At 41.3% G+C, this 24,695-nt stretch overlaps 1 protein-coding gene across 6 annotated transcripts in view; it reads right to left on the bottom strand.

Moving 5' to 3' along the window:
• Positions 1–24,695, bottom strand: part of numbl (NUMB like endocytic adaptor protein) — a 41,871-nt gene that overhangs the window by 11,558 nt on the left and 5,618 nt on the right. For 2 of the 6 annotated variants that reach the window (XM_058633984.1, XM_058633985.1), the window contains exon 1: positions 6,240–6,422. The exons of the other annotated variants lie outside the window; for them this stretch is intronic. In XM_058633984.1, the coding sequence (XP_058489967.1) occupies positions 6,240–6,280 (41 nt within the window). In that variant the 5' untranslated portion in view covers positions 6,281–6,422. Of the gene's footprint in view, positions 1–6,239; positions 6,423–24,695 lie in introns of those variants that run through there. 6 annotated transcript variants of the gene reach the window in all.

Raw genomic sequence — 24,695 nt, 5'->3', positions numbered from 1 at the left:
TCCCACTGCTTCCTTTCCTCACTTCTTCTCCTTTGCTTCAGTTTAGACACTGAGTGTCACATCTGATCAAAACTAAACCTCAACCTGAAGATACAAGTCAGCAGTTTTACAAGGATGAATTAAGCATGGCCAGGCGGCACGGTGGTGGCTAGCATTGTTGCCTAGCAGCACAAAGACCCAGGTTTGTGACTGGGTGTACCTGAGGTCCAGGTTTGTGACCCCCACCTTTCACCACACGTCAGCTGGGATTGGCTCCAGCAGTTTGGGCGACCATCATGTGGAGGATAAAATGGTAGAATGAATGAATGAATGAATGAATGAATGGATGAATGAATGAATGAAGCATGGCTGTTCACCCACATGCAGAACATTAAAATGGGAGGAAAATAAAACTTCATCTTGTTATCTACATGTTGTTAGTAGTGTTGCGTGTTGTTTATGTAGCTGTAATCACATTATTAACTTGTATTAATAATAGAGTGAACAATGAATCGATTATTAATCGATTACTAAATTAATCGACAACTATTTTGATAATCGATTCATTGGTTCAAAGCTTTTTTCACAATTAAAACAAGATTTGTGATTGTTTAAGCTTCTTAAATATGAGTATTTTCTTCATTTCAGAACAAAGAACTCATTAAAAGTGAATCATTTTGGTTTGTGGACAAAAGAAGACATTTGAGAACATCATCATTTCCAGGTTTGACAAACACCGATCAACATTTTTTAAGGTTTTCTGAGATTTTATGGACCAAACGATTAATTAAGGAAATAATCGTCAGATGAATCGATTATGAAGATAATCGTTAGTTGCAGCTCTAATTAATAAAGATTTTCTTTCATTCATTCATCCATTCACACCCATACACTCACACATTGACACAGCATGTGCAGCATGTGCAGCACAGTCTTTTGTACTCATTCACACGCTGCAGGCACAGACGTCAGGAGCAGCGTGGGGTTAAGTGTCTCTCGGCATGGAGGCTCGCGGCGCTGGGAATCAAACCCACAACCTCCCAGTGGACAGACGACTCGCTCTGTCACTGAAAATAAATATGATTGAATGTCATGTTGGAGCAGTTGATGTGTTGTTTACGTCACTGAAATGAGATTATTAACTTCAAAAGTGTTACGGGGTTAAAATGCCATCATGTACTCACTCTATCTAATCTGTGTTGAGACTGCATGAGTTCATGTGAGTCGAGCTGCTCTCTGTGTGTGTGTGTGTGTGTGATTGATTTGGCACTCTCTCTCCCTTTCACACACGCTCACACACTCACGCTGTGTTCCTCCCTGATCCAGATGTTCTGTGTTCAATCGCAGCTCAGAGATTTTGGCAAAAATGGGACACACACACACACACACACACACAAACACACACACACACACTCCTCCCTTGCACGTCTTCTCCACCAGATGCTCACAAACATGCCACATAGAAGGAAGGAGACAGGACGGGGAGGAGCATGACAGAGAGGGGGAGATGATGATGATGATGATGATGTAGTCACATAGAAACGCACAGTTGTGTCTCATAGACCACAACTTGGCTTTGGCTCGTTACTTGTTCGTTAATGTTTGAAATGTAATAATTCACACTGCGTCATTGGATTCAGGTCCCAAACACACAAGCACAATATAAACACATGCACAAGGGCTCATTGCCACCTGGTGTCACAGTAAAGCCATATATACTGTATGTATATATACATATGTGTGTGTGTGCGATGCTACAGGGAAGAGGAGGGGAAAGCAAGTGTTTAAACTCAAACTTTATATTACAACCCACTAACAACAAGGGATGTCCCGATCCGATATTGATATTGGTCCGATATCAGCCAAAAAACACATATCGGCTTATATCGGATTGCCTTTAAAACACCCCCATTAGCACTTGGTACTTTCCTCCTGATGAAATTAACCATTAACCAAAAAATCCAATATTCTTATGTTGAAGGTTAAAATGTATGTAACCCATTGGTTAATAATAAATGGGTCAGTTTGTCTCATACTATTGTTCTTTGTTTAAGTAATATCACTTGATCAAGCCTATTCTAACATTCCACACTACAAATATGTAATTAAAGTATGTATGATTCATACATATATTGTTTGGCAGCCCGTGGCCCAGTGGAAAGGCAACTTGGCTTGTAACTGGAGGGTCGCCGGTTCAGGTTAAAAGGGCTGTGGTACCCCTGAGCAAGGTACCCAACCCCCATTGCTCCCCGGGCGCTACTCAGTGTGGCTCCTAATTCTAGGATGGGTCAAATGCAGAGGAATAATTTCCCTAAGGGATTAATAAAGTATAAGATTTAGATATTATATCAGGCTGCAATATCGTTATCGTATCGGGACATCCCTACTAACAACATGGTAGTGTGGTAATTATTTAGTACTCGGGTGAAGGTCTACAGCAGTAAGAGCAGCTCCGTCTAAAAGACAGGAGACGGAGCTGGAGGTGTCTGAGATGAAGATGCTGAAGATGAGTGACCAGGACCAGAACGGAGCGTATTCCAGCTCAGGAATGTTTAGAAAAGTAAAGAAAAGCAAGAGAGTCAAGGTTGAGACGGTTTGGTCACATGCAGAGGAGAGAGCGGGATTATAGTGGACACAGGATGTTGAAGATGGAGCTGCTGGACAGGAGGAAAAGAGGAAGACCACAGAGAAGGTGCATGGATGATGTGAAGGAGGACATGAGGACACTTGGCCTAACAGGAGAGAACGTGAGAAACAGGGCAAGATGGTGGCAGATGATCTGCTGTGGTGAGAGGCTGAAAGAATAAGAAGATTTAGGACTACAGTGGTAATATTTATTTTGTTCAGAAAATGAGCCTGAAGCTCAGGCCACAGCACATCAGACTGTTTTTCTGTTTCACAGCGAGGTATTGTTGTGTCTCTACATGATTACTCTACAGCACTGTGTTGTTTCAAATGTGCTCTGTACAGAAATTGGATTGGATCATAGCATATTATTTCTAATGGGGGCGGCAGTTCACTTAACCCCACTGTGGGTGTGAAAGATGACAGAAAATGTGCTGCTGTGTGAGTGTGTGAGTGAATGGCTGTGAATGACAAACACTGTAGTGTTAAGCAGCTTTAAATGGTCGTCAAGACGAGAAAATACTGACCATTTACCACAAGGCAAGTGAAACATCATTGAAACAAAACTGTGTGTGAATGCGTCTAAAATGTGTGTGTGGTCTCAGGTGGTCTCATGTGGTCTCAGGTGGTCTCAGGTGGTCTCAGGTGGTCTCAGGTGGTGACTCCTCTCTGGGCCAAAATCAAAGTTTAAGTAACACATTTAATCAGAGCAGCAATTCAAACACATAAGCCTGGAAACTGACCCACTTTCACTGACTCTGTCTGTCTTGACAGGTGGTGTGTGTGTGTGTGTGTGTGTGTGTGTGTGTGTGTGTGTGTAAGACAGAGAGAAAGAGATTAAAAAATAGAGTGTGATGTAGCAGATAAATCAGAATGACCCAGGACAGGATTGATTGAAATGCTTCAGTGACAGTTCTCATCTTAACTGTATATATAAGTATATACTTACTGTGTGCAGACTATTACACACTGGACCTTTAATAATACCATTACCACCCTATTGAAGAGCAGAATGAAGTGAAACATCTGTGTGTGCAGGAACACTGACTGACTTTATCCTCACACATGATTGTGGTGATGACAGCTAATAAAGTTTATGTCATGTCATCACCTGATCACTTCTCCTCAGAAGAGAGAAGAAGAAAAAGAAAAGAAATGAAGGGAGTCACGTGATGCTGTGTCATTCACAAGGTTAATAAATGTAAACAATGCATGATTCAAGGCCCATATGGTGAGCAGGGCAGCAGGGGGCAGCGTCGAGAAGAGAGACGTGATGATAATAATGATGACGATGATGATAATAATGATAATGATGATGATTATAATGATAATGACGGTAATGATAATAATAATAATGGGAATGATAATGATGATGATGATTATAATGATATATTCTAATAATGATAACAATTATAATGAGAATAATGATAGTGATTGTAATGATCATGATGATGAAAATGATAATGATAATAATAGAACAACTTGTGTGGTGGCAGGTTTCCAATGGCAACGTAAGCGATCTGAGAGGATGAACTGCCAGTACATAGTAAAAATGTACTAAAATAAAATAGACATATACAGCATATACAGTCTTACCTACAGACAATACCTGTTTTGTGACTAGTCTGTTTCAATCAGTCAGTGCTGGGATTATCATGATTTAAAATGATCTTTAAATATGACATAGCTAGGAATATTTCAAATGACATCACATGAGTATTGAGCCGAAAGAGTGACTGGAAACATGCACTCAAATGTAAAGCAAACCTGTTCATGCATGGAGATGCATGTGTTGCATGTACAGTAGTCTTGTAAAAACATCGAATTGAATTGTTCCCGTTAACCCTTTATTTCCTTCACCTTTTGTTTTCAACACAACTGGAAAGGAAGTGGAATGAGTCAGAAAAAACATAAACATTCCTCTGAAGCCATCACCATTTACTGTTGGTCTGTTATATTCAAAAATACTAAGTCTTAACTTCTATATGATGTCATATGTTGAGAAGATGAGCGGTGTTGACTGTTTCACCTCCTGCACTTAAATATTAGTGTCCTCTCCACCGATGCAGGGTGCACACACTCAAACAAAGGGGAATATGCTCATACCTGTGTGTGTGTGTGTGTGTGTGTGTGTGTGTGCGTGTGCGAGAAAGGCACGAAGCGAGGCAGATTAACGTAACAATATCTAAATCCCCTTCTGTCCGTTGAACAGCAGGCAAAGAGGATATAGACCACACTACAGCACCATGTGTTTGCCTCTGTGCATTCATCAGAGTGCATGGCCTGCATCTGTGTACAAGCATGTCCACGCCTGCATGCCAGTGTGTGTGTGTGTGTGTGTGTGTGTGTGTGTGTGTGTGTGTGTGTGTGTGTGTGTGTGTGTGTGTGTCTAAACCAGGCATGAAGTGGAGCAGTCTCATCGATATGCTCCCGTATCATATTGTCATTCTGTCTTCCCTCCTCTGAATCCAGAGCAGTGCCACAGGCCAGATTATCATCTGTACTACATTACTACAGAGTTCCACTTCCATCAGTTTCCCATCAGCAGCGTAATCTTTAATTTTAAGAGCATTATTTGATCAGATTTTGTAATTCTCTCTCGACTGTAACGACTCTCTCTCTCTCTCTCTATATAATAATGCAGATCCCGTCCTGCAGGCAGGACATGCCTCAGTTCAGTCATTCTCCTCATGATCAAAACATCTGTGATCTGATCTGAAAACATTTCAAACATTTCAAAGCTAAAAAAAGAGAAAACAATCACTGGTTCAACTGGATAATAAGATGAACGTATGAACGGTCCCAAAGGTTCTGATTGAAATGGTTTCTGTGGTTCTTTTGTGTTCACTTGTTCCTAAAGTTTCTCTGGTGGATGTTGCTTCCCTGATGTCTTGTAAATGTACAGTATGTACCGCTGGTAACAATGTGTTTCTCCATCTCTTCTGTCTACTTTCAACACATGTTGCTTCCTTTGCTGAAAATAAGGGGAAATATTTGACTTAGAATTGACTAAAATACATCTTCCTCTTCCATCTCTTTAAATGAACTTTCAGTGTCACTCCCCTCCTCTCATCCTCTCCCTCCTCACTCCCAGGATTCTCATTACTCGCCTTGTTCTTTGTCTATTTTTAAAAAACACTAGAGAGCGATCCTTCTTAAAGATTTACTCATGAGGGCAGAGAGAAAGTCAGAAGAAGACAAGAGATGACTCACACTCACAGACGTTCATATCTTTGCATACTACAGATACTAATCAATGGGCTAATGCTATAGCTGCTATGAGCCCTGTGGACACAGACAAGAGCAGACGTATCATCACTATCAACGATGACAGAAAAAAGCACTGTAGCTAAAAACCCACAAACAACAGTCGTCACGATCATGAAAACTACCGATCTCTGTCCGTCTCCATGGTGCTCACACATTCTGAAACAAGATCAAGAGAAAATGAGCTGAGGCTGAGAACAGCGGCCGAGAAGCTGATCGCTACGGTAACAGTTGACCCGCTTTGTAAGTTAAATACATCCAGGTGCTCAGTCACGCACAAGACAACAGAAGACACTGATGAGTCTCGGCATGAATAAACAAACACAACAAACAAACCCCCGCACACAGAGACACACACTTTGACTCACCTAAGCTCAGTGGCCTTGTCCATCTCGCCGCAAGAACTCATATCACACAGGAAATGACTGCAGATGCAGAGATGACAACAAGCTGAGGACAAGAACTCCCTGAGACTATGGTGTGTCCCTGAGACACAGCTATCACAACACAGAAGAGAAGAAGATGAGAGGAGCCACAGAGCGTGTGATGATGTTACGTTTGTGTGAGAGAGACGGAGAGAGAGAGGGAGGGAGAGAGAGAGGGAGGGAGAGAGTGTGAGAGAGAGAGAGAGAGAGAGGGAGAGTGTGTGAGAGACAGAGAGAGAGAGAGAGAGACAGAGAGAGAGAGAGAGACAGAGAGAGAGGGAGGGAGAGAGAGAGAGAGTGTGAGAGACAGAGAGAGAGAGAGTGTGAGAGAGAGAGAGAGAGGGAGGGAGAGAGAGAGAGAGAGAGTGTGAGAGAGAGAGAGACAGAGAGAGTGTGAGAGACAGAGAGAGAGAGAGGGAGGGAGAGAGAGAGAGTGTGAGAGAGAGAGAGAGAGAGAGAGAGAGAGAGAGAGACAGAGAGAGGGAGGGGAAGAGAGAGACAGAGAGAGGGAGAGAGAGGGAGGGGAAGAGAGAGAACCACACCTCTTCTTAAGGGATTAACTTGGAAAAAGAAGTCCTAATACACTTGCAAATACACACACACACACACACACACAGAGTGGTGCATCCAAATGCAATCAAGCTGCCTACGACACAGCCTGGATGAGCATTTAATAAACAGACACACACACACACTGTGCACGCGCACACACACACGCGCACACACACACACGCGCACACACACACACGCACGCACACACGCTCACAGCTGTGCTAAAAATAAAGGCAAATCAATGCTTGATGCTCCAAATCCTGGGAGTGAGGGAAGAAGAGAGTGGGAGGATATAAAGTGTGAGAGTAACAGGACTACAGACAGGTCTGTTACTGAGGACCACAGACAGGTCTGTAACTGAGGACTACAGACAGGTCTGTAACTGAGGACCACAGACAGGTCTGTAACTGAGGACCACAGACAGGTCTGTTACTGAGGACCACAGACAGGTCTGTAACTGAGGACCACAGGCAGGTCTGTAACTGAGGACCACAGACAGGTCTGTAACAGGACCAGAGACAGGTCTGTAACTGAGGACCACAGACAGGTCTGTAACTGAGGACTACAGACAGGTCTGTAACAGGACCAGAGACAGGTCTGTAACAGGACCAGAGACAGGTCTGTAACTGAGGACCACAGACAGGTCTGTTACTGAGGACCAGAGACAGGTCTGTAACTGAGGACCAGAGACAGGTCTGTAACTGAGGACTACAGACAGGTATGCAACAGGACCACAGACAGGTCTGTAACTGAGGACTACAGACAGGTATGTAACAGGACCACAGACAGGTCTGTAACTGAGGACTACAGACAGGTATGTAACAGGACCACAGACAGGTCTGTAAGTGAGGACTATAGACAGGTCTGTAAGTGAGGACTATAGACAGGTATGTAACAGGACCACAGACAGGTCTGTATCTGAGGACTACAGACAGGTCTGTAACAGGACCACAGACAGGTCTGTAACTGAGGACTAGAGACAGGTCTGTAACAGGACCACAGACAGGTCTGTAACTGAGGACTACAGACAGGTCTGTTACTGAGGACTACAGACAGGTCTGTAACAGGACCAGAGACAGGTCTGTAACAGGACCAGAGACAGGTCTGTAACTGAGGACCACAGACAGGTCTGTTACCGAGGACCAGAGACAGGTCTGTTACTGAGGACCAGAGACAGGTCTGTAACTGAGGACCAGAGACAGGTCTGTAACTGAGGACTACAGACAGGTATGCAACAGGACCACAGACAGGTCTGTAACTGAGGACTACAGACAGGTATGTAACAGGACCACAGACAGGTCTGTAAGTGAGGACTATAGACAGGTATGTAACAGGACCACAGACAGGTCTGTATCTGAGGACTACAGACAGGTCTGTAACAGGACCACAGACAGGTCTGTAACTGAGGACTAGAGACAGGTCTGTAACTGAGGACCACAGACAGGTCTGTAACTGAGGACCACAGACAGGTCTGTAACTGAGGACCACAGACAAGTCTGTAACTGAGGACTACAGACAGGTCTGTAACTGAGGACTACAGACAGGTCTGTAACAGGACCAGAGACAGGTCTTTAACTGAGGGCCACAGACAGGTCTGTAACTGAGGACCACAGACAAGTCTGTAACTGAGGACCACAGACCGGTCTGTAACTGAGGACCACAGACAGGTGTGTAACTGAGGACTACAGACAGGTCTGTAACTGAGGACTACAGACAGGTCTGTAACTGAGGACTACAGACAGGTCTGTAACTGAGGACCACAGACAGGTCTGTAACTGAGGACCACAGACAGGTCTGTAACTGAGGACCACAGACAGGTCTGTATCTGAGGACCACAGACAGGTCTGTAACTGAGGACTACAGACAGTCAGGGGAGGTGTCAGACAGATGAGTGGTGAAACTCAGAGACCGCGCCCAAACCTGATGGAATGAGTGTGTCATGTTCCAGATTTTAGAGCTGCAAGAACACTGAATTTCAAAGCTGAACAAACCTAAAGGTTTTATTTTTGTAACAACCCCACCCCATCACAATGATACAACACATAACTAAAGGGACCTAAGTGGAAAGTCATTCATTCATTCATTACTTCATTCATTTTGCACTGATTTATCCTCCACATGAGGGTTGGAGCTGGAGCTGATCACAGCTGACGTGGGACCAAATGCAGGGTCACACCCTGAACACCACAACCAGTCCATCACAGCGCCAACACACCATTCCTTCCCACATTCACACATTCATACGGTCACTTCAGAGTCACGTCCAGTTTAACCTCTGCCACTTCCAAACATCTTTATCTAATCATCTGCTGAGAAGCTGAACCCGTCTGCCAAAGACTTCCTGTCACACTCTAAAACTGCACCCTGCTGGTCTCACTGTCCACCAGAAGGTCAGGACATCAACTTCACTACCTGACAGGCTGCTCATCGATTTGTGCCACCAGTCAATATCACTCTCTCTCTCCCTCCTGTCATCTGTCTTTGCTCTGACTCTTCATCATTATATCCCTCCTTTATCCTCGTTTATCCTCCACTTATCGTTCTCTTCATACAACACAAAGTCTGATGTTAGACAGAGCATCAGAGTGACACACACACACACACATTGATTCTGGATCAAGTTTTGTTTCTGTGCGTCTGTGTGTACAATAATGTACACACAGTTTACATTACTGTGTGTGTTTACATTACTGTGTGTGTTTATATTACTGTATGTGTTTACATTACTGTGTGTGTTTATATTACTGTGTGTGTTTACATTACTGTGTGTGTTTACATTACTGTGTGTGTTTATATTACTGTGTGTGTTTATATTGCTGTGTGTGTTTACGTTACTGTGTGTGTTTACGTTACTGTGTGTGTTTATATTACTGTATGTGTTTACATTACTGTGTGTGTTTACATTACTGTGTGTGTTTATGTTACTGTGTGTGTTTACATTACTGTGTGTGTTTACATTACTGTGTGTGTTTATATTACTGTGTGTGTTTATATTGCTGTGTGTGTTTACGTTACTGTGTGTGTTTACGTTACTGTGTGTGTTTATATTACTGTATGTGTTTACATTACTGTGTGTGTTTACATTACTGTGTGTGTTTATGTTACTGTGTGTGTTTACATTACTGTGTGTGTTTACATTACTGTGTGTGTTTATATTACTGTGTGTTTATATTACTGTATGTGTTTACATTACTGTGTGTGTTTATGTTACTGTGTGTGTTTATGTTACTGTGTGTGTTTATATTACTGTATGTGTTTACATTACTGTGTGTGTTTACATTACTGTGTGTGTTTATATTGCTGTGTGTTTATATTACTGTATGTGTTTACATTACTGTGTGTGTTTACGTTACTGTGTGTGTTTATATTACTGTGTGTGTTTACGTTACTGTGTGTGTTTATATTACTGTGTGTGTTTATATTGCTGTGTGTGTTTATATTACTGTATGTGTTTACATTACTGTGTGTGTTTACGTTACTGTGTGTTTACATTACTGTGTGTTTACATTACTGTGTGTGTTTACATTACTGTGTGTGTTTACATTACATTACTGTGTGTGTTTACATTACTGTGTGTGTTTACATTACTGTATGTGTTTACATTACATTACTGTGTGTGTTTACATTACTGTATGTGTTTACATTACTGTGTGTGTTTATATTACTGTGTGTGTTTACATTACTGTTTGTGTGTTTATATTACTGTGTGTGTTTACATTACTGTTTGTGTGTTTATATTACTGTGTGTGTGTATATTACTGTGTGTGTTTACATTACTGTGTGTGTTTACGTTACTGTGTGTGTTTATATTACTGTGTGTGTTTACATTACTGTGTGTGTTTATATTACTGTTTGTGTGTTTATATTACTGTGTGTGTATATTACTGTGTGTGTTTACATTACTGTGTGTGTGTTTATATTACTGTGTGTGTTTACATTATTGTGTGTGTTTACATTACTGTGTGTGTTTACATTACTGTATGTGTTTACATTACATTACTGTGTGTGTTTAAATTACTCTATGTGTTTACATTACTGTGTGTGTTTACGTTACTGTGTGTGTTTACATTACTGTGTGTGTTTACGTTACTGTGTGTTTTTACATTACTGTGTGTGTTTACATTACTGTGTGTGTTTACATTACTGTGTGTGTGTTTATATTACTGTGTGTGTTTACATTACTGTGTGTGTTTATATGACTGTGTGTGTTTACATTACTGTGTGTTTACATTACTGTTTGTGTTTACATTACTGTGTGTGTTTACGTTACTGTGTGTGTTTACATTACTGTGTGTGTTTACGTTACTGTGTGTGTTTACATTACTGTGTGTGTGTGTTTACATTACTGTGTGTGTGTTTACATTACTGTGTGTGTGTATATTACTGTGTGTGTTTACATTACTGTGTGTGTGTATATTACTGTATGTGTTTACATTACTGTATGTGTTTACATTACTGTGTGTGTGTATATTACTGTGTGTGTGTATATTACTGTATGTGTTTACATTACTGTGTGTGTTTACATTACTGTGTGTGTTTACATTACTGTGTGTGTGTGTTTACATTACTGTGTGTGTGTTTACATTACTGTGTGTGTGTATATTACTGTATGTGTTTACATTACTGTGTGTGTGTATATTACTGTGTGTGTTTACATTACTGTGTGTGTGTATATTACTGTATGTGTTTACATTACTGTATGTGTTTACATTACTGTGTGTGTGTATATTACTGTGTGTGTTTACATTACTGTAGATGCATGGAGCTAACTGTGGCAATAGCTAGCTTGTATATCCTCCTCTCCCTCTTGTACCCACTTCGTCACACTACAGTAGATGTGCATACATGCAAGGACAGCCTTGCTGCTGCATAGCAACGGGTCCCATAGCAACCAATGGTATGGGGAAATTTTTTGTGGGCCAGGAGAGGGAGACGGGGGGGGGGGGGGGGGGGAGACAGCAACTCTGAGAAAAGAACAAAAATAAATACAAATGAAGGAGCAGAAGAGAAGCATGAACACACACACAACCATGTTTCAGATGGAGAGAGAGAGACAGGAGACCTGCTCCCACCACAAGGTTCTCCTCTCAAACAAGAAAAAAGAAAAGAAACAAGGACAGAGATAAGAGATGGAAAAGAAAAATCCTTCCTGGTGAGGGTTTAGATTTAATGCAAATATTTTATGCATGAGCTGATAGGTATGGTAGGTATTTACTACCATATATACATATATATATATATATATATATATATATATATATATATATATATATATACACACATACATATATTGTGAATGTCTCTGTGAGATGAATAAAGTATCTATCTATCTATATATACACATACATATATACACACACACATATACATATATACATATATGTGTATATATATACACATATACACATAACATATATACATACATATAACATATAAAAACATAACTATATATATATATATATATATATATATATACACACACACACATAACATATATATACAGTATATATACACACACTTCTCTAAACAGTTACATTGTGCACTCTCTGTGTTGCTCCTAACTTTCATATGTGCTCTAATCAGAGGAGAGCAGAGCAGAGGAAGAGACTGATCCTTGTTGCTTGTGTAACAGTGCCCCTACTGGATGTAGGGAGTATAACACAGTGGTAGCTGCCTGAGCTCATGCTGTGTTTGAATGTGTGGCATTATCCAGGTCACTTTCTGTGACCTCTGACCTCTTGTCAGATCTGACTTCCTGTAATAAAAGCAAAAAGACACCGACACTCAAGCACCTGAGGTTACATTTGTTTCATATTTCAAGTGTTTACTGTCAACACAGCATGTTTTCATGCATGTGCAGGTTTGTGTCTGGCCTGAAATCAACGAGGGATTTTATCATCTGCTCCATCACTGACTGACTGACTGTCTGACTGAAAGTCTGTCTGTCTGTCTGTCTGACCTACTGACATTAAAGCGGGAGTTGAAATAAAATGTGCACATATGTCTGCTATTATTTTAAAGCTGATATGAAATCATGAGGATTGTGCTGGTTTTTTTGTTAAACATAAGCAAAAGCTGCCTCTTTATGCATCCGTCAGTGTCTTTGTCCACCTGTATGTCAATCTATCGTTTTCTGGCTACGAGGAAGCTGCTCTGTTGTTTTTTATGCGCCTGCATCACAACAGTCCTCCATCAGCAACATCTGGTGACACAGAAATATACAGGCGGCAAAAAACAACTGAAATACCTGTGAGGCAACGACACAGACACAGGAGAGACAAATGAAAACCAGTCCCTGCTCTCACTGCAAGTGGCAACTTTGTGGTTTGTGAGTTTGTGCTGCAGAGAGGAGACTGAATGACCTTCATGTCGTCTTATCGACCGACACTAAGAGCTCAGGCTCAAACACAGACAGAGACAACACAGCATTCATGTGCAGAAGCTGACATTTAGGAGAAGTAGAAATTGAATGGAGATTAATGACTTACAGAGAAAATATTCTTTAGGTTCCAGTTGCAGTTTAAATCAAGGACATGCAAATGATGGCTGGAGGATGTGTCTATTTCTACATCTCTTTTACTGATTTGAAAAAGAACGGGAGGAGAAGAGAGAAAAACAGAGAAGAAAAGAAGTTTGGCTGAAGATTAAGTGGAAAAGAAAGGAGGGCAGTAATGAATATTAATAGGGAGCAGAAGGAAAAACAGACTACAAGCATGGAAGAAACTAAAGGAGAGCGTAGTGGCAAAGTACACGATGTGAAACGTGACTAAACGATTGAAGGAATAGAAGAAGACGGTAAAGTAACACAGATCACTGTTCTACAGGAGTCAGTGATGTCAAACGTCCTTTATGAACATCCAGGAACCACAGATGTGGGTCATCCAGGGCCATAGACAGGAACGTGGACTGATGTTCAGGTCTGTTAGTGGCACACTCTGGACTTAAGTCACTCTGACACGAGCAGACGACATGAAACATTCATGTCGTCACTTTCTTTTTAAAGATACGAGGTTCACGTCAACTCTATATTCCACTCCACACTTCAGAACAAAACAAACAAGCATCAAAAGCAACGGGAAGACGACTCAATGGGCGTGCTGTGACAAAAGAGAGGGGTCCTTTTAGAAGTGTCCGTGCATGTGTGTGTGTGTGTGTTCGAGCTACAGATTACAGACACACACACCACAGATGGCCGACGCGTCTTTTCACTGCCACCACCGCAGAGAATAATGGCCAGTGGTGCCCCAAACCCTTCCGCCGCCCGCCCCCCCGGGTCCCTTTGGCTTTTGTCAACACGTGTGTCCATCAAATGGAAGTGTGTGTGTGGGACAATGGCAGCGAGACAAAGAGGCTGCCTCCCCCCACCAGGATGCTGAATAGCAGGGCACGTGGGCCTTATCATCCAGAGAACAATATCACTGAGGAGGGGAGGAGAGTGGAGAGAGAGAGGGTGTGGCAGCACCACTGCACCGTCTGCAGTGGGGGGGGGCGCATCTTGGGTGGCCCTGAGGGCAGTTTTGAACTTGGAAAGGTTTTTGGTTTAGTTGGTTTTAGTTTATTTACATGTTTACAGGAAACATTGTGCTAAAGTGCTCAGAAAGTAAAGTTTTTCTTTAAAGACAGTGCACAGGATGTTCTACAGCTATTTTATAAAAAACAAAATTTCATGCATTTGGTGTTACAGCACCACACTGAGGCTGCTTCTTCACATGCACTTTTGATTTCTCCTGGTTACATAAATTGCCAGCTTGGCTTTGCCACTTTTTGATTACCCTTTGTACCCTGCAAAAACTCTAAATCATGTCTTGAATATCTTGTTAAGTGGAAGAGTCTTGAAAACATCTTGTTTTGAGTCATATCTCAGCCGAAACAAGCTTTTTTGACATGCATAAGGTTTTAAGCTGCTGTGTTATTAGTGAAGGATCAATCGTCTTGTTTCAAGAAATAGAATTGTGACAACAAATCTGCTTTATTGAAAACTGCATGGTAAACATGCCCAACTGTTGACCATGGCTATCATATTAGGCAGTGTCACCTTGGCTCGGCATGGTTTGGTTTTGTTTCCACTACAATACAGTATATATATACATATAATGCAGTATGTATATATATATACACACACATGCTTGATATTTATAAAGCACTTTTCTAGTCTTGATGAACACTCAAAGCTTCTTTACACTAGTTTTGCCATTCACCCATTCACATCCATTTACTCACCCATTCACATACACAACAGCCAGGACCAATGTAGGGTTAAGTGTCCTACACAAGGACACGTCAGCATGTAGATTAGCAGAGTCTTGAATCAAACCCACAACCTTTTATTTGGAAGACGACTCACTCTACCACTAAACCGCTGTTGCCCCATTGTGCGTCTTTTGTTTAGCGTCTTTGAGTCCATCAGCGGGAAATGACACAGAGCTGGCCAGATGTTTTCAGACAGAGTTCCTAACTTTCTCTCAGCTAATTCATTCATTCATTCATTCATTTCCAAATAGTTGTTTGGTTTATAGTTTGGGACAGAAAATCTGCTTGAAGTGACGTATCCATCAGAATGAAGTGTTGTTGCCGTGAAGCAGTGCAGTCCTGGACCAATCATGGATCTGACACCTCTGAGGTTATTCCATCCATGTGTCTATATATAATTATATATATATATGCTGGAGTTTATTTTACTTTCTTTTCTGCTCTTTTTAACTTCTTAAATCATGATGTACTCTTTTTAATGATTTATTATGGATTGTGTGTATTGTCATGCGTGAGAGGTGCATTATGAATAAAACTGCAGTGCCCAGGCAGCACAGAATAAAGAGGAGAAGCTCAGGGTTCCAGGCTTGGCAAGAGGACTTTAATTCCATAGAATAAAACTGGTCCCGTAAGTGGGTCTTATCGAGGTAAAAGCCTCCACTCAATTTACCCACAGCACATCAAGGCAGCTCGTATCCGACCTACAGGCTCAGTGGGATAAAATCAAGTCTCAGAGTGAGAGCTGAGCAGATCTCTCTCCATTAAACTGCAATGTGTACTTCATTCATCGTCGACTATTTTGATAATCAATGAATCGGTTTGAGTGTTTCTGTCATTGTCATTAAAAACAAGTTCAGCTTCTTAAATGTCACACAATTCTGGTTCATTTTGGTTTGTGGACAAAAACAAGAGCCATGAGAACATATGTACAAACAAACAGGTACTATCACTGATGGAAATGCAACATAACCGCGCCGAGGCGAGGCGAGCTGGGACCACGTAGTGGAAAAGCGGATAATTATTGGATAACTTCCTGAACAGTAGCAAGTTTGAGTGTGTGTGTGTGTGTGTGTGTGTAAATGCAGGAAGGGGTTTTCTTTCTTCTCTTCTGTGGAGGTCAGGACACACAGTGGTAGAAGAAAACATGGACCAGCTGTGCTGAAGCTGCAGGGGGACAGTGATGAGGGAGGAGCAGGGACATGCAGGCAGGCTGCTGACAGCCTCTTTTGAGGCAGCAGCTGGTCAGAGAGGGGTCTCACCAGCTGTGCCTCTGCTGACCTCTCCGCACACTTCTCCACCTCCTCTTCCTCTAGGAACCTCCCTTCCCCTCCCCCACACAAAACCAAAGAAACCTCACCCAAATGTCAGCAGAGACTCGCAGACACACCACACACACGACCATCTGTCAGTAGGAGGAGATCGTCTCCGCGATCGCTCCATGACACAGTGATGGATTCAGTCATGGTGAAACGCAGCACACCACACCCGACACAAAAGCCCTGCAGATATGGAACTATTCTTATTCTTAAGCAGACGTCTCCCAGCAAGCCTGCTCTGACATCTCAAACCCAGTGACTCATACAGGACGGTGAGGCAAGGCTGGGACATGGAATCTTCCTTAGTGCTAGAATATGAGATGAAATGAAGTTTTCATATGCTATTATAGTTCATTATGAGTTAAATAACGGATGGATTATCAATAGTCAATGGAGGATGACTTCACATTTACCTCCTGTAATTGTGACCAGGCCGGTCACAAGATGACGCAAAATAAATGGGCTCTAATTTGTGTAAATAAAAAAGCCTGATGCAGCCAACGCTTACTTAGACCAGCGTGAAATGAAGTGCACGAACAGAGTGATTGATTGGCAATGTTCTGGTCTCCTTTCTTTTCATTTCATTTCCTCTCCTCTGTCTCGTTCCCCTCAAGGATGAGCAGTTTGAATATTAGATAGGAACAGATTGTGTGAGATAACACAGACCTGCAGGGCCTCACACATGGAGCTTTGTGACATAAAAACACACTCATCTATGTCACAGCCTCCATCCTCCTGGATGCATCTCCTGCACTGTAAATACACACATGAGAACAAAACAGTATTTTTAACCACTCTGACTGTGCAGATGTGTCAGGATCTCTGTGTGTGTGTGTGTGAGTGGGCAAGAGCGAAGTTAACCAAAGCTCTGCTCACACTGCTGTAACATGAAATAAGACTTGAACCATTAAAAAGGGTTGGTCACCTATCGAAGCTTCCGCCATCACTGCCATATTTGGAATAACTCCACAAGATGCTCACGTTAACCGCCGGGCAAGAATATGATAGCATCTCTCATAGCATAAGTGGAAGGAGAAACTTCCCCCAACCTTTAACATGTGGATCAATTGTGGATCAATTGTGGTATCAGAGAAGATTCGCTATTCTACAAGAGGACGTATTCAAAAATGTTGTGCTACATGGAAACCTTTTTTAAGTTATATAGAGAAATGTACACACACATACATACACATATACATACATACATACATACAGTATATATACACATATATGTATATAAACAAAAATATACATATATACACATATATGTATATAAACAAAAATATATATATACATATATGTATATAAACAAAAATATACATATATACACACACACATATATATATATACACATATATATACACACACATACATATATATATATATACATATACATATATATACATATATATATACACACACACACACAAGGACATTTTCACCTGTCCTCACAACTTGAATGTGCTTTTTTAGTGTTAGGTAACAGTTGGGTTTAAGTCAGGGTTAGGTTAAGGGTCAATGTGAGGCATTTAGCTGTGAAGGTTGAGGTTAGGGTTAGGCATTACCTGGTTACTGTTAAGTTTTAGGATAATGATTCGTTTGGACTGTCCACATGAATCAAAGTCACTGCAGTGTCCTACGAAGAACAGCTGTGCAAACCTCTGTGTGTGTGTGTGAAGTGAAAGGAAGCTTCAAAGCTGGTCAACAGCTGAGAGTAGGGGGTTAGAAAGGGTTGAGATTTTCCTCTGTCTCTCAAGAATGCAGAGCAAGAGCAATAACACATTCTCTGTGTGGAGCACAGACAGCATATAAACACACACACAAACACACAATCAGAGAGTCTAGCAGCCATCTGGTGAACTGCACATGCAAGGATGTGACAGAGTGTTGACTCTATATCACCACATGAGACAAGACCTGGTCTTAGAGTCTGGATATCGTCATATTGTGATAAAGTATCTGTGTTTTAAAGGCTGTTGCCTTGATCATCATCATCATATGTATTACACTGAATACATTTCTACATTAAATATTAGAAATGACATATTATAGATGTGTAGTTTAAGATCATGTGATACAGATGATATTTGATTCACAGTGTGTTGTCACTCTGAGAAGCACAAACAAAAGAAAACCTTTCCTGAGTCCAGAGAAACAACCCGTGTGCAGCTTTATATCACAATATAGCTCATATATAGCCCGTGATAGCCTAAAGAAATATTTATAGCCATATCAAGTGACACTGTTGTCCAGCCCTTCAGCTAAAAATCACAACCACTTATCCATGTTTTTCTCCTCTGCTTTTGCCATCACAAATATTCTTGAAAAACAGGGAGCTGAGGATTGAGGAGGATTAAAGAGACAGACAGAGAGAAGGGTGGTAGTCCAGGGGACAGAAATGAACAGCTGCTCCTAAACACACCATCGTTTTCCCATCACATCAAATCATTTCCTCATCGGTCGCATGTCGCCAAAGCATCTCCAAAATAAAATGTGTGATAAAGCTTCAGCTGATCCACTGATGGGCTCGTTAAGTCTTCTTAGAGGACCTGAGGTCTGAAGCCAGGACAAACTGGAAAAAATGACCTTGGCTTTATTTCAGAAAACAGCGAAAAGCTGTGGAAATGACATGTGAAGGATCGTCTTATACGCAATAATGCCCAGTAGTTTTATCTATGAGATATGATAGGAAAATCAATGTTAGGGTTTTGATTTCCCGTCCCAAAAGGACATGGATGTGGTATGAAGTTCAATTCCAGTGCAGCCAGAGGAAGTGGAGAGAATCTTCACATCACCGTTTACTGACACCTTACTGTTAAGTGACACAATGCAGGGTTCAGAGTTCACAGTATGGTTTACAGCTGTGGGCGGATCCTGAGAGCAAATCCTAATGTGTTACTTTAAAAAGTTGGACAATATCATCAACAACAATATATGGTGATTAGTGCTGTCAAACAATTCAAATATTTAATCACGATTAATCGCATTAATGTCATAGTTAACTTGCAATTAATGGCATATTTGTATCTATTCTAAATGTCCCTTGATTTTTATATATGTATATATATATACACATACATACCTATTCATATATATATACATATATATTTATATATATATATATACACATATATACACATATATAAATAAATATATACATATATACATACATATATATCATTTTATCAATTCTATGTATTTTTTAATCAATATATCTAATTTATAACTTTTACTGTATTTCAAGAATGACAATTTCAATTTCTTCCCAGCAGTCATCAGCGTCTAACATAATACTTACAGCCCAGGAAGGCTCTACCTTGATTTAAAGGCGTTCTGGGTGGCTAGTTTGTGAAAGACAAATCTGAATACTGGGCCTGTGGGGTTTACTGGGCAGGCAAACTACTCGTCTTCCAGTTCAGGCAGACAAAGGCCAGTTTGTTCCTCTGGAAGCCAGCGGGCAGAGGCTGCCACGTCCCCTGACCAAGAGGGGCAGACAATCAGGGAAGGGAGAAAGTGAGACAGATTTTGAGAGGACTGGGAGAATACTACAGATACAAGGGGATGAGGAGGTTTTCAGGAAGCAGGGGTTGAGAGGACATGAGAAAAATACAGAAAGGATTATAAGAGGAGAAAATGCCCACAGGTCACCGCCTTTTCAAAATTCATGTTCCCTATAAGCTGCCACAATAGGAACAATCCACTCTAAATTAGCCGATACGATAGTCAGTATCAGTCCAGTATGACTGTATCATTTATATCACATGCTTCACTATGCACAGACTGTAAACATGTTAATATGTAAATTATGTCTTTCAAATAGCTTGAAATGGTTTAAAAGGTCTAAAATGACTGCATTGGACTGGTATCGGTATCAGTGTTGATGGTATCAGTGGTATCAGTATCAGTGGTAATGGTATCAGTGGTAGATAGATAGATACTAGTATTTGAAGCCAATGAGCACTATTTTCCAAAAGGTGAGATGGTGTTGTGGGATGTACAGCAATGGGAGAGACATAAAAGTAGGAAATCATGGAGGTAATAATAGCAGGTAATATTTAAGCATGTAATACCAGTTATGACAAATTTGGTCACTTACTTGAAATGAACAAGTAAGTAAGTAACTGTGAATATACAAATTACAACAGGATAAGGACTATAATGTCAAAAGTCAAGTGAATGAACAGTGGAATGTAGGTCAACAGTAGTTAGTAGAGAGAGGTGGATGTGCACAGGAAGGAAGGGCCTCCTGTGGAGGTCACTTCCTGGTTTTCAATAAGCCAGATTGACTATTTCCGGTAAGCTGTCAGCCAACGACGCAGAGGTGAGCTACAGTCAATGTCTGCATAAATTAACAAGAGTGTTTAGTGACAAACTGACCGACAGTGATGCAGCAGTGCTCCACTACTGTCCTCTCATGACGCTTCAGTGTGGGCGTATACCCAAAAACGGGTGGAGGTGATTCCAGTTTTTTATCCTATAAGCGTTTTGTCTTGCTAAAATTTGACACAATGTGCCTTTAATTCTGAGACAAGTTTCTTGCAAGAGCAAATACATTTTATTTTCATTTCTTGTTTTGAATTTTCTTCATTTCTAATTTTTACACAGGAATTAACATTCAAGATGAGAAGTGAGTTTTGTTTCCCTGCCATTGTTTGTGAAAGGTTACGTTTTCCTGTCAGGAAGTCTGACGACCTCTCACCTCCAACAGTTTCAACTTAAACAAATGATGTATAGTATAGATAGTGACAGTGATAGAACTGTGTCTGTATCTGACATGCAGATTATTTCATTATTACAGTGACGACCCCTCTCTTCCTAATTTGCACCTCTGTGTTTTATGTTCTGTGGTTTCTTATGAACATAAAACATTCAAGATTCAAGATGCAAGAGGTTTATTGTCATATGTTCAGTTAAGACAGACGTCACACTGCACAATGAAATTCTTACTTTGCACATCTCCCTGGTCACAAAAAAAGAGAGAAAAAAATGAAATAAAATATATATATAACTAACATATATAAACATAACGAGGACTCTTGTTTCACTTGTGTGTTGTATTTAATAGTGAATTTAAGTCATGTGATAGCATGTTTATCAAAGGTGGCACATACTATAACGGTCATGCTGTTGATGTTTTAGCTTCATTTAAATCTCATAAAACATGTTTGGACAACACTACAGAGTTTTTCATTCTTCTTTTTTTCCTGACATTTTATATACTCATCTTTCCCGCATGTGTTATCAGAATAACTGACTTGATTTTCAGGAGAGATACTTCCCATTGTGTTTCTCTGTTCTCTATGAGCCAACAGCTGGGCCACATGTGGCATACAGAATGTAAACAGAGGAGAGAAGAAGTCAAGTGCAACAGTGGTATGTAAAGAAACTGAGTGATGAAAGTTGAGGTACAATGGAAGAGAGGATGAGACAGGAGGAGCTGAAAAGAACAAACAAAAACAAAAGGTTGTGACACCTGCCGTTCAAAACGTAGAGTGAAGACTGAAGACAACACTGTGGGAATGAGGGCGAAAAAAGGACGACTTTAGAGAGATGAAAGGAGGACAGTCATGTGAAGTCAGATGCTCCTGATCGGCTGCGTTGCTGCCAGAGCTCCTTGCCATGGCAACCATGAGTCATAGCACCAGGAAACAGAGAGAATGTTTTATGAAGTGGAAGTCTCATTGACCAGCTATACTGGGCCCCCGAGGAACACGAACGTATCAGTGGTGATTGTTCAGCTTCCTCTACAATGTGGTCAAATATGGACGGTGTTGTATTTACATTTCAACACTAAACGTGCACTAGAGCGCGATTACAACTCGTCACTCGCCGTTCAGAATCAGCTGTTTATCACGGATGAAGGAAAAACACAGAATCACTGCGGTGAGCAACAACGTCACTTCCACAGAAGCTCAGCTTCTCTGGACGCTGGGCTTCTACATGATGATTGGAGGAACTGTATGAAATGGGTTTTGACAAAAATTATTTACCTATTTCTAATCCCACTTAGAAACAAAAAAAAAAGGTTTTGTTTTCAATGTTGGTTGAAAATTGTAGCCTATTAAATGAATATTGTATCATTAAAAATAAACTTAGTCTTTCCTGTGCTTATGTTTATAAATCAACAGCATATGATCCACTATATCTGCAACAAGCAGCTCTTATATGTTTGTAATCAGTGCAGCGCTAACACTACTAAGTATGCTGCTTCATTAGGAAGTCATAGCGAGTAACCTGAGTACGAGCATCACCTCCACTGTGTCAGTGACAGATGTGGACACCGTCATCACCTCCATGGTCAGTCCTTCACCCCCTGTGAACATGTCGCTCATGTTTCCTGACGTCATCCTAACCATACAACACAGACATGTTTACATGTACTGCAGAGCAAACATGAAGACGTGTGCATTTTTTCTTCAGGTGGAGGCCCCCCCCCACACACAGGTGTGTGTCCTGTGTGTTCACAGCTAAATGCCTCACATTGACCCTTAACCTAACCCTGTGTGTCCTCCATCCTTTAGGTCTGTCTCAGTGTCTCTGACCTCCTCAGACTGGCCTGTAGAGTGACGCAACACACGTCCATCAGATGCAAGCCGCCAACCGTAAAAACTGCTCTGAGTGTCATCCTGCTCCTCCACCCCACTCCCTGACACCCCCCACCCCCAGCTCACTGGCTGCCAACTCTCTCTTTCTCTGGGTCTTGACACTCCTCTCCTGTCACATTGAATAGGCCCCTCTGTGCTGTGGAATATTTAACATGGCTTCTGTCTACTACTGAGACACACACACACACACACACACACACACACACACACACACTCAGAAAAGTGTGGCTTTTTCTTTGCCTTTAAAGTAGAAACACGTTGTCAATACACTGTAAAAAACACAAGATTAGAGAGTTCAGATGACCTTCTGAGCTCATTGTAACATCTCCATATAGATCACATCACACTTGGTCGGACTGTGGCGTCGGCGAAGAGACGTGTGCGGCAGGTACAAGGCCATATGTTGCCCATGTGTGCTATAGAACATCTAAGTGTAATCTGGAACAAACCATGTGGCAAAACAATTGGCAAGCAACTAGTGCTGTCAAACTATTCAAATATTTAATTGCGATTAATCTCATTAATGTCATAGTTAACTCGCAATTAATGGCACATTAATGACGGAACGTTAGCTTATTACTCTCTGGCCGGCTCGCAGTGAGCCTGTTGTTGTGTTTCCGGTCTAGCTAGATCCAGTGTGGTGTTGTAGTTCTAACATTACTAGTTGTTGCAACAGCATGTGAATAAAACTACGAAGTTTGCCAGGCCAAAAAAGAACATTAATCTTGTGATAAAAAAATTGACGCCGTCAAAATGGGTTTGCGTTAACAACGTGTTTAACCGACAGCACTACAAGCAGCAAATGAAGCCGATGCTAATAAGCGGAAAGTGAGAAAATAAATCACAAAACCAGTGAAAGAGAAAGTGAAACTCTTCCATCTCAATGTGACAGTTATGAGCACGATACTCAATATCAGTTGTGGCTACTGAGAAAGATCAACTTTCCTTGTTATCTGCAGAGAAAAAAGCAACTGAAGCAATGAAATACACTGATAATCACTGACCCACACACACACAGTGAACATCCCTGGTGTGTTCAAACACACAGAGAAACAGAAATTGTTGCCCTCATACAAGTGCCAACCAGACAGGCGTTCAAATCCACATCTACAACCGTTGATTAATCCACAGAAGAATAATTCACAAACAATTAGAGCAACTCAAACACTCAGGCACAGACAAAACAACAGGCGTGTGTCTGTGAACATGCCATTAGTGTGTGCACTAATGGAACTAGTGTAAGTGGGAGAGAGGAGTGGTTGCATTTAACTAGCCAGCAGAAATCAGATAACTCCACTCAGCACATACTGAAGGCACTTAGGCATCAGACACCAAGGATGGAAGGAAGTGTGTGTGTGTGTGTGTGTGTGTCCTGTAAGAAATGACAGGTCATGTCTAATTAGGAGAGGAGTTTCTGTCGTAAATCCACTTTTCCATGCAGACTTTCCATCCCGGGCCATCTTTGCCACTTCGTTTCTACATAATCACTTGAGTCCATGATTTACCATGAGCTAACCATGTAATCCACTGCTTGCGTTTGTTCCCATCACTCCCGTTCTTCTACGTCTCAAAACTTCTCTGGATCTGTGGCAATCCAGGAAAATGCTCTTCCAACTCGAAGAGACGAGTTGTCTGACATCTTGTTACCTTGGCTGTCGGCGCCCTTTAAACAACAT

The sequence above is a fragment of the Solea solea genome, chromosome 7 (assembly GCF_958295425.1).
Source record: "Solea solea chromosome 7, fSolSol10.1, whole genome shotgun sequence".
Lineage (NCBI taxonomy): Eukaryota > Metazoa > Chordata > Actinopteri > Pleuronectiformes > Soleidae > Solea > Solea solea.
Note: the sequence above shows the minus strand (reverse complement) of the source record. Positions and strands in the feature narration are given on the sequence as shown.